At 33.6% G+C, this 20,616-nt stretch overlaps 1 protein-coding gene across 2 annotated transcripts in view; it reads right to left on the reverse strand.

The window, feature by feature from the left end:
- LOC127732397 (E3 ubiquitin-protein ligase MIB2-like) overlaps positions 1 to 19,514 on the reverse strand; it is a 40,017-nt gene extending 20,503 nt beyond the window's left edge. The window contains exons 1-9 of one of the 2 annotated variants that reach the window (XM_052241433.1): positions 19,408 to 19,514; positions 15,154 to 15,373; positions 12,967 to 13,138; positions 12,202 to 12,308; positions 10,180 to 10,377; positions 9,911 to 9,940; positions 2,894 to 3,081; positions 804 to 908; positions 15 to 119 (exon numbers count right to left, since the gene is read on the reverse strand). In XM_052241433.1, coding sequence (XP_052097393.1) covers positions 15 to 119; positions 804 to 908; positions 2,894 to 3,081; positions 9,911 to 9,940; positions 10,180 to 10,377; positions 12,202 to 12,308; positions 12,967 to 13,138; positions 15,154 to 15,355 — 1,107 coding nt within the window. In that variant the 5' untranslated portion in view covers positions 15,356 to 15,373; positions 19,408 to 19,514. The remainder of the gene's footprint in view (positions 1 to 14; positions 120 to 803; positions 909 to 2,893; positions 3,082 to 9,910; positions 9,941 to 10,179; positions 10,378 to 12,201; positions 12,309 to 12,966; positions 13,139 to 15,153; positions 15,374 to 19,407) is intronic. The other variant, XM_052241434.1, reaches the window with a different exon arrangement.
- Positions 19,515 to 20,616: the final 1,102 nt, after the last annotated feature.

The raw sequence follows: 20,616 nt of genomic DNA on the forward strand, positions 1-20,616 counted from the left end.
ACATTGTGCCTCACCTTTATCATTGCATCTTCCCAACCACCATGACCTTTCTGTAACAATTCTACAGTCTTTGGTTCACTAAGGATCTTTACTGTGTCTCCTGGTTTAATGTCATAAACCTACAAAAAATACATATATCGACAGATGATTGACTGTGTTATATTTTTTTTCGTTACATTTAAATATTTATTGTAAATTTTTCCTTGGGCTCCATTCAAGACACACACAGATACATCAGGTCGGTCAATTGTTTCGTGATGGTTACTGAGACATATAACCGAATAAATTGCATAGGGTCGACTGTAGTCGTTCTTTTATGATTTTGCTAGAGAGAGTTGACATGTTTTGCAAATACACAAAATCTCTTGGTAGAACTGCTATGTATGTCAATCTAACTAAATTGTTAGTGAGCCTTGATAGTATTGCCATGAGACACCATCATAATCACTTTTTAAAGGATTCTTGGTTGAACTGCAATGCGGTGCTGTCATACTGACTTTTCTAAATGCTCATTTGTAGAGTTGCCGTGTGTTGCTATCATCCTCACTAAGTCTTGTATTAGTGCCCATTAGTAGAATTTTCATGAGTTGCTGTCTTACTCACTTTTCTTAGTGGTCATTAGTTGAATGGCCATGTATTGCCATCATACTCACTTTTCTAAGTGCTCCTTGGTAGAATTGCCATGTATTGCCATCATACTAACTTTTCTAAGTTCTCCTTGGTAGAATTGCCATGTATTGCCATCATACTCACTTTTCTAATTGCTCCTAGGTAGAATTTCCATGTATTGCCATCATACTCACTTTTCTAAGTGCTCCTTGGTAGAATTGCCATGTATTGCCATCATATTCAACTTCAATGATTTCGTCTGATTCTATATTCTTCACTTTTCCTATCCGCCCAATACACTGTAAAAACAAATAATACTATATTTAGTCAACACTCAACTTAATTGATACGTATCATTGAACTATACGGTATTAATTTTGATTATTGTTAAGGGCCTTACGGTGACCAGTAATTGTTCACATACTTAACTTTGGTCTTTCTTGTTAGTTGTCTCATTGAACATCATACCACATCTCCATTTTTATACACATGGTCAACCATCGCTGCAGTTTCAAGAAATAAAGACATCTTTACTGCAAACATTAACCACTAAACAGTGTTCGAAAAAAGGAAATATCATAAATTACGTACTGTTTACTCGAGAGAAAAAAAACACGGTGAAAATTGAGGTTGCAGTAGCTCATTGCTCCTAATGCTAGTCACTGTAAAAAAAGAGGCGAAAGATACCAAAGGGACATTCAAACTCATAAGTTGAAAATAAACTGACAACGCCAATCCTAAAATAGAAAAAGACAAACAGACAAACAACAGTACACAAAACACAACATAGAAAAATAAAGACTGAGCAACACGAATCCCACCAAAAACTGGAGATGATCTCATGTGCTCTGGAAGGGTAAGCAGATCCTGCTGCACGTGTGGCACCCTTTGTGTTGCTCAATTTAGTACACACCCGGCGATAAGTCTAACTTGGTACGTCCCATTCGGTGGAAAAGGGGACGGGATTGTAGGTACGACAATTGGAACATTGAAAAGTTTGCTTATAGGTGATAGGAAAACTGATGTTCAATGGTCCACATTGATTTACGAAGGCTTGACAATGATGTCCAATTATTTTCACAACGCGTGATAGTATATTAAAAAAAATTAAATGAGAAATATTTATTGAATCAGATGATATGATTCTGAAACTTGAAATCTTAAAATATTTTGTTCCAGGCTAGATTTGTAAAAAGAGATTTGTTTTCCTATTTTTAAAACTAAACAATTGTCTCATATGGTCTACAGTAGTCCTAATTTTAAATGTGGCATAATGACTATACCTTCATGTATGTGTTAAAATATTAGTTTATCTTTTCATTCCATGTTACGACTGAATTATTGTCTGTTACTATCGACGATTTGGGTTGAATTAGATTTTCTTTAAAGAATGTATCAAAACCTTCAGACTGCGCTTTGCGTCGACAATTTCTCCATATTACATTATCTTTATCCTCTCTCAGAGTGTTGACTTTTATTAATGTCCCGCATAGTAGAAATTATACGAACAGAACATTTGTTCGTTGTTAAAGGTCGAATAATGACCTATAGTTGCTTACATCTGCATCATTTGGTTATAGGTTAATAGATGTCGAATTGGCAATCAAATCACATCTTCTATTTGTTATAGCAATCGATCAATTTAAATTGTAAATACATTTAGTGATCTCTTCATATGTTTTCTCCAAAGCATGTACAGTAATTCAGTGGTTGCAGTTGGTTGCTGTATAACATATTTGTTTTTTGTTTATTGTTGTGTACATACATGACATAAATCTGGCCGTTACTTTTCTCGTTTGAATTATTTTACATTTTTCACATTGGGGCCTTTTATAGTTTGCTGTGCGATAGATATGGATTTTTCTTATTGTTGAAGGCCGTGTGATGACCTATAGTTGCTTACTTCCACGTCATTTGGTCTCTGGTGGAGAATTATTTTATTTGCTTTCATACCACATCTTCTTTTATGGCAATTGCCCCTTTTGTCAATTTTCAAAACTTACATCACAAGTTTGCATGTAATTGTGACTTGGATGGAGAGTTGTCTCGTTGGCACTCATACCACATCTTCTTATATCTATGTTACGCAATGTCTCTATGGGAATGCCGCCTAGTTCAGCTGCGTACGCAGAGCCCTAAGGTTTTCAATGCTTGTCTGTTGATATGAAATCCTTATACTCTAACAAAAAATTGAATAAAGCTAACGCACCTTTGGTTCTTTTGTATCGTTTGTGATTAAATCTTTATTCGGGGTCTGATTTATAAACAAGATGATGATACCTACCTCAGTCATGCGCATGCTCCATCCACCACGTCCACGCTGCACCTGTTTTAAGTCTTCTGCAGGAATGAAAACACATACACGATCTCCTACGTGTAACACCGTGTCTACAGAGGAAGTTTCTGCTTCTTCAGTGCTACTTTCGTTCCCCTCAAAAGTGCTGGTTTCTATCGTTATTCTCGCAGAGGAATCTGTAATGTTAGTTTATTAATTTTATACATTTCATTACTAAGTTCGCAAAATAAGAAGTATTGCCTTTGAGTAAAATCTCTTTTCGAGAGGTGTAACAAACTAATATTTCTCATAACTAGATGAACTTTGTTTTCAGTTAGGTGATAACAATATTAAGAAAAAATGCTTTATATATTCAATATTGTGCTCTACTTAAGAAACATTTACATATATTTTAGGTTATAAAGGAATCATAAACTGTTTCTCAACGTTTGATATATAATACAAAAAGGTTGCTGTTGCAAAGAAGAAAGGGGATTAGAATGTACTTTTATTTAAACAGTTAACAGTATTTTAAAATTGTTCTGTAATGCATTGGCTGTGTGGGAATAAAGATTGTTCAATAATTTCTAAATACTGTCAATACACCAAAAGGCAATATTTCCATAAAGTTTCATTAGTTTGGGTCTTAAAACAAAGATTTAGAATTTCAATTTTTTATTAATTTTAACATTTTCCAAAAAAACGTTGCACATTCCAAAGTTAGGTACACAACTACAATGAGTAATCCTCAGTATGGCATACTTTCATCAAAATTGGTCCATTCAATTCCGAGAATTAGCGTGGACAAAAAAAAGAATACAATTTTTTAAACTTAATTTGCAATTGCAAGAAGTAGCGGATAGCACTCGGTCCGCCAATCGCCACGGTCACGGCAGCCATTTTTGAAATTCCAAAATCAAATAGCGAATTGATACATGCGAGTTAACATTTGTATGTAAGCTTCATTAAGTTTGGACTATTCGGAATTGCTGTTTCCATGGTAAAAGCAGCATATTTTTTTTTTAATTTTAAAGTCAAACAATAACTCTACGTATGCCAGTCGTATTTGTGTAAAGTTTATTAAACTTTAGAGCATTTTGAATTTTTTTTACATTTAAACTGTTTCCATGGTAACTGTAACCATTTCCATAATCTACAAGACAGATGCCACATTGTCACAAAAGTAAAACAACAAAAATACCGAACTCCAAGGAAAATTCAAAATGGAAAGTCTCTTAACAATTGGCAAAATCAAAAGCTCAAATACATCTAACGAATGGAAAACAACTGTTTACATATAACATTTCAATAAAGTTTCACTGGATTTGCTGAATCATATTCTGTAAGATAACGCTACTTTAATGATTTTCATTCTGATAAGGGTTCAATTAATATATTATTCCCAAGTATCCATGGCAATGGCGGCCATTTTGGAAGTTCTTAATATTGTATTCCCATCAAGGCATAACAAGCTAAATTCTCATAAAATTTTATTAGGTTCAGTCTAAAAAAAAAGATTTAAAAGTTTCAAAAAAATTCATATTTCTGCTGTTTTCATGGAAACGGTGACCAACTTGCACATTCCAAAAGTCAGTGCACAACTTCACTTGGTGGTTCATATCATGGTATACTTCCATTAACATTGGTCCATTTGTATCCGAGAACTAGCCCGGACAAAAAGGTTGACGAAAAATAAAAATAAGAAAAAAAAAAGGAAACTACCAATAACAAGATGACTTCGTTCGGGGTGCCATCTTTTTTAATAACCTTGACCGATAGAAGGGATAACAATGAAAAAAACCACTTTATATATTTAGTAAATCTTAAGTGTTTTTCTGGATTTAGTATCACCAAGCCAAGAACGAATAAGTTATTAAATTCTTCATGAACACCAATGATATCAAAAGAATCGCAAAACCAGCCTCAGTTCGATTTTGCCTAAGAAATTCTACAATAAAAACTATTCAAATTGTAATCACATGATGCAACGTGCTGAAGGAAACATTTAGGAAAGAACCAATTAAACATGCAGTGAGGAAGGCTTAAAAGCTATGTCACAGAACTATAGGATCAAGTGTATACAGGGAAGTGATCCTAAGTCATGTCACAGAACTATAGTATAAAGCCTAAGTCATGTCACAGAACTATAGTATAAAGCCTAAGTCATGTCACAGAACTATAGGATCAAGTGTATACAGGGAAGTGATCCAAAGTCATGTCACAGAACTATAGGATAAAGTGTATACAGGAAAGTGATCCAAAGTCATGTCACAGAACTATAGAATAAAGCCTAAGTCATGTCACAGAACTATAGAATAAAGCCTAAGTCATGTCACAGAACTATAGAATAAAGCCTAAGTCATGTCACAGAACTATAGTATAAAGTGTATACAGGGAATTGATCCAAAGTCATGTCACAGAACTATATAAAATGTATACAAGAAAGTGATCCAAAGTCATGTCACAGAACTAAAGTATAAAGTGTATACAGGGACGTGATCCAAAGTCATGTCACAGAACTATAGTATAAAGTGTATACAGGGAAGTGATCCAAAGTCATGTCACAGAACTATAGGATAAAGTGTATACAAGAAAGTGATCCAAAGTCATGTCACAGAACTATATAAAGTGTATACAGGGAAGTGATCCAAAGTCATGTCACAGAACTATATAAAGTGTATACAGGGAAGTGATCCAAAGTCATGTCACAGAACTATAGTATAAAGTGTATACAGGGACGTGATCCAAAGTCATGTCACAGAACTATAGAATAAAGCCTAAGTCATGTCACAGAACTATAGTATAAAGTGTATACAGGGACGTGATCCAAAGTCATGTCACAGAACTATAAAATAAAGCCTAAGTCATGCCACAGAACTATAGAATAAAGCCTAAGTCATGTCACAGAACTATAGTATAAAGTGTATACAGGGAAGTGATCCAAAGTCATGTCACAGAACTATAGTATAAAGTGTATACAGGGAATTGATCCAAAGTCATGTCACAGAACTATAGTATAAAGTGTATACAGGGACGTGATTCAAAGTCATGTCACAGAACTATAGTATAAAGTGTATACAGGGAAGTGATCCAAAGTCATGTCACAGAACTATAGTATAAAGTGTATACAGGGAATTGATCCAAAGTCATGTCGCAGAACTATATAAAGTGTATACAGGGAAGTGATCCAAAGTCATGTCACAGAACTATAGTATAAAGTGTATACAGGGAATTGATCCAAAGTCATGTCATAGAACTATAATAAGTGTATACAGGGAAGTGATCCAAAGTCATGTCACAGAACTATAGGATAAAGTGTATACAAGAAAGTGATCCAAAGTCATGTCACAGAGCTATAGTATAAAGTGTATACAGGGAAGTGATCCAAAGTCATGTCACAGAACTATAGGATAAAGTGTATACAAGAAAGTGATCCAAAGTCATGTCACAGAACTATATAAAGTGTATACAGGGAAGTGATCCAAAGTCATGTCACAGAACTATATAAAGTGTATACAGGGAAGTGATCCAAAGTCATGTCACAGAACTATAGGATAAAGTGTATACAAGAAAGTGATCAAAAGCCATGTCACAGAACTATAGTATAAAGTGTATACAGGGACGTGATCCAAAGTCATGTCACAGAACTATAAAATAAAGCCTAAGTCATGCCACAGAACTATAGAATAAAGCCTAAGTCATGTCACAGAACTATAGTATAAAGTGTATACAGGGAAGTGATCCAAAGTCATGTCACAGAACTATATAAAGTGTATACAGGGAAGTGATCCAAAGTCATGTCACAGAACTAAAGTGTAAAGTGTATACAGGGAAGTGATCCAAAGTCATGTCACAGAACTATAGTATAAAGTGTATACAGGGACGTGATCCAAAGTCATGTCACAGAACTATAGAATAAAGCCTAAGTCATGCCACAGAACTATAGAATAAAGCCTAAGTCATGTCACAAAACTATAGTATAAAGTGTATACAGGGAAGTGATCCAAAGTCATGTCACAGAACTAAAGTGTTAAGTGTATACAGGGAAGTGATCCAAAGTCATGTCACAGAACTATAGTATAAAGTGTATACAGGGAAGTGATCCAAAGTCATGTCACAGAACTATAGTATAAAGTGTATACAGGGACGTGATCCAAAGTCATGTCACAGAACTATAGAATAAAGACTAAGTCATGTCACAGAACTATAGAATAAAGCCTAAGTCATGTCACAGAACTATAGTATAAAGTGTATACAGGGAATTGATCCAAAGTCATGTCACAGAACTATATAAAGTGTATACAGGGAAGTGTTCCAAAGTCATGTCACAGAACTATATAAAATGTATACAGGGAAGTGATCCAAAGTCATGTCACAGAACTATAGGAAAAAGTGTATACAGGGAAGTGATCCTAAGTCATGTCACAGAACTATATAAAGTGTATACAGGGAATTGATCCTAAGTCATGTCACAGAACTATATAAAGTGTATACAGGGAATTGATCCAAAGTCATGTCACAGAACTATAGGAAAAAGTGTATACAAGAAAGTGATCCAAAGTCATGTCACAGAACTATAGTATAAAGTGTATACAGGGAAGTGATCCAAAGTCATGTCACAGAACTATAGTATAAAGTGTATACAGGGAAGTGATCCAAAGTCATGTCACAGAACTATAGTATAAAGTGTATACAGGGACGTGATCCAAAGTCATGTCACAGAACTATAGTATAAAGTGTATACAGGGAAGTGATCCAAAGTCATGTCACAGAACTATAGAATAAAGCCTAAGTCATGTCACAGAACTATAGTATAAAGTGTATACAGGGACGTGATCCAAAGTCATGTCACAGAACTATAAAATAAAGCCTAAATCCTGTCACAGAACTATAGAATAAAGCCTAAGTCCTGTCACAGAACTATAGAATAAAGCCTAAGTCCTGTCACAGAACTATAGTATAAAGTGTATACAGGGAAGTGATCCAAAGTCATGTCACAGAACTATATAAAGTGTATACAGGGACGTGATCCAAAGTCATGTCACAGAACTATAGAATAAAGCCTAAGTCCTGTCACAGAACTATAGAATAAAGCCTAAGTCCTGTCACAGAACTATAGAATAAAGCCTAAGTCCTGTCACAGAACTATAGAATAAAGCCTAAGTCCTGTCACAGAACTATAGAATAAAGCCTAAGTCATGTCACAGAACTATAGTATAAAGTGTATACAGGGACGTGATCCAAAGTCATGTCACAGAACTATAGAATAAAGCCTAAGTCCTGTCACAGAACTATAGAATAAAGCCTAAGTCCTGTCACAGAACTATAATATAAAGCCTAAGTCCTGTCACAGAACTATAAAATAAAGCCTAAGTCCTGTCACAGAACTATAGAATAAAGTCTAAGTCCTGTCACAGAACTATATAAAGTGTATACAGGGAAGTGATCCAAAGTCATGTCACAGAACTATATAAAGTGTATACAGGGAAGTGATCCAAAGTCATGTCACAGAACTAAAGTGTAAAGTGTATACAGGGAAGTGATCCAAAGTCATGTCACAGAACTATAGTATAAAGTGTATACAGGGACGTGATCCAAAGTCATGTCACAGAATTATAGAATAAAGCCTAAGTCATGTCACAGAACTATAGTATAAAGCCTAAGTCATGTCACAGAACTATAGTATAAAGTGTATACAGGGACGTGATCCAAAGTCATGTCACAGAACTATAGTATAAAGTGTATACAGGGAAGTGATCCAAAGTCATGTCACAGAACTATAGAATAAAGCCTAAGTCATGTCACAGAACTATAGTATAAAGTGTATACAGGGACGTGATCCAAAGTCATGTCACAGAACTATAGTATAAAGTGTATACAGGGAAGTGATCCAAAGTCATGTCACAGAACTATAGAATAAAGCCTAAGTCATGTCAGAGAACTATAGTATAAAGTGTATACAGGGACGTGATCCAAAGTCATGTCACAGAACTATAAAATAAAGCCTAAATCCTGTCACAGAACTATAGAATAAAGCCTAAGTCCTGTCACAGAACTATAGAATAAAGCCTAAGTCCTGTCACAGAACTATAGTATAAAGTGTATACAGGGAAGTGATCCAAAGTCATGTCACAGAACTATATAAAGTGTATACAGGGACGTGATCCAAAGTCATGTCACAGAACTATAGAATAAAGCTTAAGTCATGCCACAGAACTATAGTATAAAGTGTATACAAGGAAGTGATCCAAAGTCATGTCACAGAACTATAGTATAAAGTGTATACAAGGAAGTGATCCAAAGTCATGTCACAGAACTATAGTATAAAGTGTATACAGAGACGTGATCCAAAGTCATGTCACAGAACTATATGATAAAGTGTATACCATGAAGTGATCCAAAGTCATGTCACAGAACTATAGTATAAAGTGTATACAGGAAAGTGATCCAAAGTCATGTCACAGAACTATAGTATAAAGTGTATACAAGGAAGTGATCCAAAGTCATGTCACAGAACTATAGTATAAAGTGTATACAGGGACGTGATTCAAAGTCATGTCACAGAACTATAGTATAAAGTGTATACAGGGAAGTGATCCAAAGTCATGTCACAGAACTATAGTATAAAGTGTATACAAGGAAGTGATCCAAAGTCATGTCACAGAACTATAGGATAAAGTGTATACAGGGACGTGATCCAAAGTCATGCCACAGAACTATATGATAAAGTGTATACAGGGAAGTGATCCGAAGTCGTGAATACAAGTATGCATCAATTGAAATATGAGGAAAAGTGTTAACTCAGTGTGCACAGAAAATAAGCACAGTGATCGCAAACATAGCAGAAGTTACCTTTATACGTAACATGCTACTAATATCAATTATGGGAAACAGTCGTATATTAGTATTGAGGAGGCATTGCTGACAAGTAAAGAGCACAAAAATTGCATTTAACCAACAAACAATAAAGAAATACACAAACCACTAAAATTTGTAAAAAACTTATTGAGAAAATTTTATATTTACCTGTTTGTTTAGTAGGTACGTCCACTGAATCTATATTTTTGTGAGACTGATATATAATATATTATATGAGATTTTTAATAATAACATTTAATACATACTTTTAAATTTGAATCTCAATTGTCTGTTTTCAAAACTTCAGATATTATCAGAAGATAAAAATACTTAATCATGAATCAAGATCAATGGTTAAATTAGTCTTCAAAATCATAAGATAAAAACAACTTGATGTGGAATATAAAAAAAAATCATTATTTTCATGAAGTACTTACCAGGTATATCCAAATGATCCCTGTAATAATCTGTTCCCACTCCTGGTTCCATAAACTTAAGATCTACTTTTCCGCCAGCTCCTAATTTATAAACATTAATTTCTCCGTTTTTCCATTTGACCTTGACGGCATTCCGTGCACCAGTGTCGCCACCATAGTTTCTTAATTCTGTTACTTTGCCTTCCGACCCTTGCCCGCCTAGGGTAAAAATGTACATGTTATAATAGAAAAGAAATGATATAGGGTATCCATCCATCCATGACACAAAATCAGTACATGCACTGCAAAACACAAAAAAAAATGTTCTTCATTTCAAAGTCACAGTGTGGCCTTCAACAGGGAGCAAAAAGTTCCAACTCACTACAAGTTTAAGACGGCCCTAGCGGTTTGAGCGGTATGTTAGTTGGTGTTTGGGTGGTCTGTTGTATTGTCAGTTGTTTTTGTGATTTTATTTTGTTTATAACTATGTACCTGTCCAACATTTTTGTCCAATGCCAGGTACGTCATCATTATCTGATTTGGTGATGTCTTAGTGTTTTGGGGTTTATTCATATGTCAAGTGGGGAACTGTGGGGGAATGTAGTATTTGTATATAACGTTTATACACAGGGGCTATTTAGAATATGACATATTGACCCTATACTAACCTTCAGACTTTTGGTTTTTATGGCATTTTGCTGTTGCCTCATGTGGTGAACATTTAGGTGGGGAACATTTATGTGATGAACATGTATGCGGGGAACATTTATGAGGTGAACATTTATGTGATGAACATTTATGTCCCATACTTCCTTTAAGTCATGGATATTTTGCTAGAGTTTAATTTTTTCAGAAATAGCAACAGAACAACCTTGCGTTGTATCAGCAAAAGCAAGCTCTTTAAAGCTTATTTAGGTGAATTAATCAAATATCGTTAATTAGAATAAATGCAAATAATGTCCACACAAACCAAATAACAACACCTTACGAAATTTGTATACAATTTCCCAGATTTAAGTGAAAACAGTATTTCTTCATATAATTAGCCATGCAACCTTTCAGTACAAATATACATATATATATATATAAATATATTTGCCCCTTTTGTTTGCGGTATTATACCATCTTTTCCGTTGTTTTCAATTTACTCTTGTTTATATTTTTTCGTTTGGGCTCATATTATATTTGCCTTCGGGTTTAAATGATCCGTTCATCCTGTTTCAACTTTTAAAAATTCAAGAGTCTATCCTAAATTGAGGTAAATTGTAAAGCCTTCCAAATACCGTTTCGATTCCTAACGTCACTGAAGAGACATTAATTGTCAAAATCCGGATATGCTGTATTAATTTTTGCACCTTTTGTTTGCGGTATACCATCTTTTCCGCAAGTTTATTGTTTTCTGTTTGGTATTAAATTAATAGTTAAGATCCATTTTGTTACATCTGGTGATCCGTGTATTTGGCAATCGCCAGTGGCAGTCAGCAGGGTTTAAGAACATCCGTTGTTCGACCTGCTAGTCAAATGCGTTTTGTTAAAATATACTTTTTCACTTTTTTGGTCTATTGGAAAATGTTGTGTGTGCTGTATTTAGACCCCTCTACCAAGAAAGAAAGAGTCAAAATAGGATGAACGGATTATATAAACCCGAAGGCAAATATAATACAAGCCCAAACGAAAAAATATAAACAAGTCTAAATTGAAAACAACGTATATATATAGATCGGAGAGGTTATTCTTTCGTCTGCTATAGTCTGGGTGTCTTGTTAGCGAAACGTGTAAAGTTTTGAATATAATTCTTGAGAAGACATATTTGCAATATATATTTATTACAATTGATGTAAAATTGAGAATGGAAATGAAGAATATGTCAAAGAGACAACAACCCGACCAAAGAGCAAAATAACAGCCGAAGGCCACCAATGGTGGCGGGCTTTAGCTGGCCCCTTAACAAAAATGTGTACTAGTTCAGTGAAAATGTACGTCACCCTGAACTCCAATGTTACACATATACATGTACACCAGTAAATGGTTGACAATACTAACCATCTTGTGAACCATAGGACCAATCTTTACCCCGCAAAACTACAGCTCCTGGAAATATCCCCAAGGCTCTCATCCTCTGTGATGTTGCTCTCTTAGGAAGCTTTATTCTAAATGTCAAAATAAATAAGTAAAATGTGTTGAAAGAAAGCGTAAGTTATATTCAAAAGTGTTTTACTAAAGTGTTGATACCTCTATGAAGCCATACAATATTGACGTAAAGTCTGTAAACGTGAACATTTATAACCATCTGAAAGAATTTTCAATTGAAAACAGAAAAACTGAAGTTTGTTTTTGTTTATAATTTTATTTTCATTTTGATAAATCATTGCATATTATTTTCTTGCTTATATATAGAAACAAGAAGATGTGGTATGAGTGCCAATGAGACAACTCTCCGTCCAAGTCACAATGTATATAACATTTATAGGTCCAAGTACGGACTTCATAAAAGCATAAATCAAATATGTCAGACAGAAATCAGCTGTATTAATACAGATGTCTGAAATCATGTTTTGTGGATATTAATAGAAATTTTGAAAGGCTCTTTGAAAAAAATACTTTTTGAGTTTTTATATTCATGAAAGCAAAATGTTGTCACATCATTTATTCTACTTTCGTACAAGAAATTCTCTTGTTTACCAACCCTTGTCTAGACAGTGACTTCTATATCATGTCATTAATCATATCTTTGGAATAATGAAAGAAATCTATAATAACTTTGTACTTGCTATACAGCAGAATATTATTATTATTTTTAATGCTTACGGTTTACTCGACTGCTTGTTAATTCTAAGAAATTGATGGCTCAGATTGTGTTTGTCACCATAGTAACAAATAGTACACAAATCATAGTCGTGACATTCGGAACACTTCCAACGTGTTCCTATCACAGTTCTCTGTTTACATTCGTCACATTGTACACCTAAGTGCTTTACACCTGAAACGTTAAGTATATTGATCTTATAATGAAATTATACCTGTACATATCTAACTGCATTATGACAAGTAATGTCTCTTCAGTAAATAATTAAAAATCGAAAACCTTAAACAAGCGTCGAAGAGCAGATAAAAACAACAAATGACCAGCATAGCAGTAATATCAAAATTTTTATTTTGCGATCTATAACACAAATGCATTTTGTGATGAAGAAAGTTATAAATTTGATTTGACAGTGTAATGGCGGGCATATGCACGTTTTTTTCAGAAAGGCTTCAAAGAGTTTAATCATGCCAGGAACATTTCACAGTTTCTGAACGTTTCAATTATGCGCCACATTCGGTGCTCTTATAATCTCCAGAAGAAAAACATAACAGCTCATAGGATTTCTGAATAAATCTACAGCATACGTCTAGTGGATACGCCCTTAACCTAAACAAATAGGTCGGAGGCCTCTAACCCATTAGTGATGCATTGTACGTATTTCAAATAAGTCGGAGGCCTCTAACCCATTACTGATGCATTGTACGTATTTCAAATAAGTCGGAGGCCTCTAACCCATTAGTGATGCATTGTACGTATATCAAATAAGTCGGAGGTCTCTAGCCCATTAGTAATGCATTGTACGTATTTCAAATAAGTCGGAGGCCTCTAACCCATTAGTGATGCATTGTACGTATTTCAAATAAGTCCGATACTTTCGTTAATTATAAATAAGTCGCCTTTTCGGATGCCTTCACGCTATCCATTAAAAACTTTTTTTGTTTGTTTTTTTGTTTTTTGTTTTTTTATCTTTTAAAGCTGGATTATTTAAGTCAGATCCTTGTTCTTCTTTCTCTGTCTGTTTTTATATACATTATACGTATACTCAATACGAAAATAATAACTACATCTAGTTATATTTTTCTCTCGGGGAATGGCCTATATGATCCCGTTGTAGCATGCCGAGGCAGGAAACCAAGGGTTGACTGTGGTATAGAAATAGTGTCATCCTTTTGATGGCAGTAGGACCTTTGGTCAAGATGAGCGTGGCTGTGCGGGATGTATAGAAACGTAAGGTCGGAATGAAGACGTTAAATCTTTGTAAAGAAAGAGTCCAACGTTGTCTGCACGTTAACAAACCCTTGCAATAACTCTTCGATGGGTTCGTATGTGACCTTTTATTAGATACATTGCGCCCCTAACCATTTTCCAGTAACAAAATATCACCCTTCATTCAGGTCGACAGATTTTGCAGAACATTTTTATAACATTAATTGTATTTGTGCTCTCGTCCTGCATTTATCTGAAATATTTGTCACTGGGTGTTAAGAAAACAACAATCAATCAACGAAGTGAGGAAGGTCATATGTTCAATTTCCGTCCGGGTCAATCTAAAGTCTTGAATTTTTGTAGAAAGATATACTTGTTAACGTACTAGTTATATCGCTGCGTTTCTTCGTATGTATAATTATGTCTTATTCTAATCATAGACTACACTCGATCTATATTGTAATATCCTTTGTGAGGTTTTATCTATTATGGGTTTCCAGTATTGAAATATTTTGTATGAAGCGCTAAGATCGTAAATGCAATATTTGCTCATGTACATATTTATTCTCTTATAATATAAAAATAAAAAGATGTGATATGATTGCTAATGAGACAACTCTCCACAAGAGACCAAATGACACAGAAATTAACAACTATGGGTCATCGTACGGCCTTCAACAATGAGTAAAACCCATACCGAATAGTCAGCTATAAAAGGCCCTGAAATGTCAAATGTAAAACTATTCAAACGAGAAAACTAACGGCCTGATTTATGTACAAAATAATGAACGAAAAACAAATATGATATACAGCAACAAACGACAACCACTGAATTACAGGCACATACAGAATGTGGCGGGGTTAAACTAGTTTAAAGGCATACAAGACAGAAAGCGTAAAGAATAAGGATATAAATGCCAAGAATAGACCAAGTTGTTTGTTTTTGTCATTGGGATGCTGTCTCATTTGTTTATTACATCTACCTGCTGGTGCATTGTCCACGACTCTCAGATCACGTTTTCCTCCTTTTCCGATGTTACACTTCATTTCACGGCCATTGTCCCATACTACATCACAGGAATTATCTTGACTGACAGCGATGATTGAGCCCACGTGACCTTCTCCGCCATCTTTGTCTCCATAATTCCAGTCTGGACCACGAACAACTCTAATGCCGACCGACATAGTTCACATAGAAAAAACCTGTTGATTATCAATATAGCAGTATTAAGATTTTTCGATTAGAAACAATCTATTTTAAAACCTAATGATAATAATTTCTCGCTGTGTTTAAGGCTCATTTGTGGTCTTGGGCTGGTTTCTGCTCTTTGGTAGGGTTGTTGTCTCTTTGACATATTCCCCGTTTCCATTCTCGATCCTATTATTTATGAGGATAATCAGTTCGACAAGTTTAATTGAAGTCATATGCTATTTTCCCTAATTCCTGCACTAGTCAAACCTCAAAAGACTTAAGCATGTAATGACTTTCTTCTTTGAAGGCAGCTCAATATTTTCGCATGTCCCTTTATTAATGGTGTTTTGTGAAAACATTTTCATAGGAGATACGTTATATAACGAGGGCTCTTTTGTTCTTGATTATCTAGAACTTTAATTGGTATGGTTACTTTTATCTGAATTTCAAAATTCGAAAATTTGCGAAATCTAGGGGAATTTTAATATGCATGTATCTGCATTACTTACTTAATGGTTTCTCAACAATTTTATATACAAGCATTAAATTGAAAAATGAATCAGTGCTAAACATTGCTGTTGTAGACAAGTTATAAACAGAGTGGCGAAAGATACCAGACGGACAGTCAAACTCATAGATCGAAAATAAACTGACAACGCCATGGCTAAAAAATAAAAAGACAAACAGACAAATAATAGTACACAAGACACAACATAGAAAACTAAAGACTAAGCAACACGAACCCCACCAAAAACTGGGGGTGATCTTAAGTGCTCCGATTTTTAAAAAAACTTAACGAATAGAACATTACTCACTCCTAAATTTTCCACTTTACAATAGTTCTTCAGGTAAAGAAAGCGTATGTCACTTCTATGCCAAACAACACATAAAACATGGCTCTCTAATTGCATGGTCGTATATGTAACTGCCAAATAGACTTTAGCCTGGACTTATCCAACTTGCCATTTTACAAATGTCCCTCTCCATTTTATTATCTACATTGTAATATCTGTACATTGACAGTGGCGGCTCCAAAGGGGGGGGGGGGGGGGGGGGGGCTTTTTGTTGGACAGTTAATGCTTTTGTATGGAGACATATGGTTGGAACCCCCCTTTTTATATGACTTGCATGTATTAGAACTACCCCTCCACCTTTTAAAAATGGCTGGATCCGCGCCTGCGTTGGTAACATTTGATCTAACTTCTTGTATTAGAAACATACTGATCGAGATGACACCTTATATCTAAATTTCTTCAAGTATTATTTATAGAAACAAAGGTTGTAGAATAAGTAGTTTCTGTCGTATTTCGGGTGATATCATGACCTAGGGCCGATAAAGGATCTTATCTTACCTCCTATAGATTTCTGGGGATATGATTGGTTAAAGGACTACACGTAGTGACTACATATATTTGATATAGGGTGTCATAAAAAATATGGGGTTAGTAATTAAGGAGTTACTTCCCTTTCAAAACAAAAAAGAAATCTGAAAGGTTTCAACAGACGAAGAAATTGATAATGAACGATTGAAACAAATTCATAAAACAAATTTAAAGCTAACAAGTTGTTATTGTTGGCATTTGTTTTTTGTATAGACAAATGGAAGTGGGTTCTTAATACTAAGTATTGAAGACTTAATCACTTTGATAGGCCGCTAGTCTAAATACCACATGTGAAGATAGTCGGTAAGATAAATTCGTTACACGGTGTGCTAGTGACCTAATACGATATATATGGGGTCAATAAATTCCATATGGGGATTCGAGCTTCGCTCTCACCCCATATGGAATTTATTGCACCAATATATATACATCGTATTAGGTCACTAACACACCATGTAACTAATATAATACTTAGTGTACTCAGCACCAATATAAGACTGGTTATCCTACTATAAATACAGGTAGTATATATTTTCACACCAATTCTTAGTTAAAAAAAAAACATTGTTGTATTTTTCTTAGTTTAATTTTGTCTTTCGACGTTTTATTTACACGATACATGTTAATTTAGAATATCGATTTCGTTCTTGTTGTTTAAAATGCTAATATAAAATGATGTACTTAAATGATCACGTATGGAAACGTCATGGTTGGTGGAAAGCAATTTTTACGGAATATAATCTAATAAAGATTCAGTTTATTACCTTTTTAGTTACCTTTTAAAATTACACATAATGTTGCGTAAAGATTTCTACCTAAACAAATAAATCTAGAGAACTTTTTTAAAGACATAAAAACTAAACACAAGGACTTCTTAGATTTTGATAATAATGATGAAACAAAACAACTGAAATTAATACTCAACCCGACATCTCCCAGTCAAATTATATCAATTAAGTTTCCGTCATACAACAGACATTAGCCTTGAATTCAGAAGACTAATACTTTTAATATTGAGTAACAGTAATAATTATGCTAAACTACACTGTATATATTTTGTAATGATTGATTGATAGTTCGTGTTTAATGCCACTGCCAGCACTACACACATGATAAATTGTGAATAAGTTTAACAGAGTACTTTATTATAAAAATAAGGAGATGTTGTTTAATTGTCGCAAATTCTCAGATCAAGTATCGCAGATTCACAAATAGAGGTAAGGTCCATGTTAAAAAGGGTAAAACTAGCTTTTTATTGACTCGAACACTGGGGGAGGGGTGGCACTTCAATCATTTTATGGTATGGATGAGCAGCTGAGATATCCAGTACCCCACCCTTGTTATATATTTGGAATGCAAAAATGATTACTGCATCATATATTTGTTGTATATATACCTATAGTTATCATAATTACGCTATGTCATTGAGAAATGCTTCAATCAGCAACCTTGTCATACATTTTACTTAATTTGTTCGTACTTGTTATATCATGAAGCTTGAAACTGTTTCTTCCAGCGGCTCATCCCTACCACTCGTTATAAAGTAAATGAATTTACCTAAGTAAACTATTAATATAGACAACATGCTGTCGTACTTTCTAATTCCGATTGTTGTACTCTCTCTCTCTCTCTCTCTCTCTCTCTCTCGTATTATTCGTAAACGTTAAAATTACCCTAATCATGAGCTGTAATTGACAATAACTGTTAACTTTATTTGCTGTAAACACGTACTATATTGTATGTTACGTATGTATGTATACATGCATGGCTGTCCCATATTTTAGTATTTACTTAGTATTGACCTTTTCCCCTTCAAATTTACATAATACACGATAGCGTTTAAGTCTTCATTGTCAAATTTGAAACCGTTGATTTTCAGTTATTATATTGTCATTAACAATTAACATGATCAAGGGTCTCAATTTTCCAGGTAGTTTTTAGATTAAGAAACCTAATGCTTTCCACCTAATATGTATCTTCTTCTACTTTGATGATGCCAAGCCTTGTTCTATAGAAATAATTAAAATCACAATCGTACAAGATACAACGTAAAACAATTTATAGTGCAACTAGTTGTGTTTATTTCCTAAATATAATATAAGTAACACAGCTATATTTTGTACAATGTCAATTTCATCACGGATAACTTTTTACACAATCAGGGGTTCATTAAGGGATGAAAATAAGTTTGATATTTGTGTTACAATTTGAATAGCTATCAATGTATTAATTTAAGTTGCAGTATAAAAACAATATTAGGTCAATGTCAGAAAAATATAATTTTTTTTGTATTCGGCACAAAACTTCTCAGACTCATACAAAAAAGTTTATATTTTCTGACGTTGACCTAATATTGTATATTTAGAAAAAACCGACAGAAAAAAAAAGTTTAATTGAGGTCTAGAGACAAAAATAGCAAACAAATCAAAAGCGAAAGTGAAAGAAAAAAAAACTATAAGGAAAATATACAGATGGGTTGTGTTTTGGTTCTAACACCATGCATGTATATTTCATTTAATGTCAGTATGAAGTTTTTAAAAATTACAATACTTTGTTGACAGGTTCAAAATTATGACATAGTATGATTTTATGTAAAATACGCTGAATAATTTCTTCCAAATATATACAATATCTTGAATATATTTACTTCATTTTTTATTTACCTTTCTTTTAGAAGTTTGAATAAACTTAATCCAGCATTAATATAGCATTTAAAAACGAAAGCAAAATTTGGAAAACCAAAAACTATTGAGGAAGTTAATTGGCAAGTATCCAGATTATCTGTTTAGTACCCTTGACCCGGAAATTATCGCTTTGTTGTTCGCGTTTAAATGGCAAGATAAATTGTTTATTTTGATAGACTCGTAACGAATTGAGATTTTAATTTGAAAGTGGTGGGACGGGCTTGTAACTTTTTTTCTCACAATTTTAAATATCAATGTTTTTGTAATTTAATATCAAGAATAGTTATTGATAATAATGTGTATTGTCATATAAACAAATCTAACATGTTTGTGACAAAAACATATATATTATACCAATTGCATATAAAATGAAGAAATACCTCTGTAGGTGCCAGGATGACATTTGTCTCCAGATTTGAATATTAATATAAAAAAGATTCCAGTGTTTTTGATGATAAGCAGTTTTTTTTAAAATTGATTAAAAATTTAACATAAGATTTTAATGTAACTGGGCCACTGTATTTAATTACTTCATATACTATAATATCAGGCCCGGAGTCTTTACCTAAGTTCTTAAGTTTTGATAATCAATATATATATATCCCCGTCAATGCACATGACCTGGTTCTGAAAATGGATCATGGTATCATGGTAATTTAATAAAGGTTTACCACACTCCTCATCTTTATATATTTTTTTTTGTATTGAAGGAGTTAAGAATTTTCCATAATTCTTGAGGATTATTTTCTAAAATATTGGATAATTTTTCAAAGTGATTTTTTTTTTGTATTCATATTTTTTCGTTTTTATCAATTTTTTAAAAGACTTGAGTATTTGAACATATTTTTGTTTGAGGTTTAGATTAAATGAGTTTCGTCTTAAATCTTTTCCTTCCCTATTAATAATACTTTTAGACTCTTTCACTGAATTATCTGACTAATTTTTCCTCTGATATCATATATGTTTTATTTTTAAATTTTTTTTTCATAACTTCCTTTGATTTACAATTTTTTCTGTAATTTTTATATTAAAATATCTGTTTAATCAGTACAAGCTTCATCTATTCCTTCAGTGAGAAAATGGTTGAAATTCAAAATCAATAATATTGTTCGTTAATGAGTTAGTTTCTAGACTCTATGAAAGTGAACCATAAGACTTCTTGTTCCACTAACTTGTATGATGAAATAT

This window comes from Mytilus californianus, unplaced genomic scaffold (assembly GCF_021869535.1).
Source record: "Mytilus californianus isolate M0D057914Y unplaced genomic scaffold, xbMytCali1.0.p SCAF_24, whole genome shotgun sequence".
Taxonomy (NCBI): domain Eukaryota; kingdom Metazoa; phylum Mollusca; class Bivalvia; order Mytilida; family Mytilidae; genus Mytilus; species Mytilus californianus.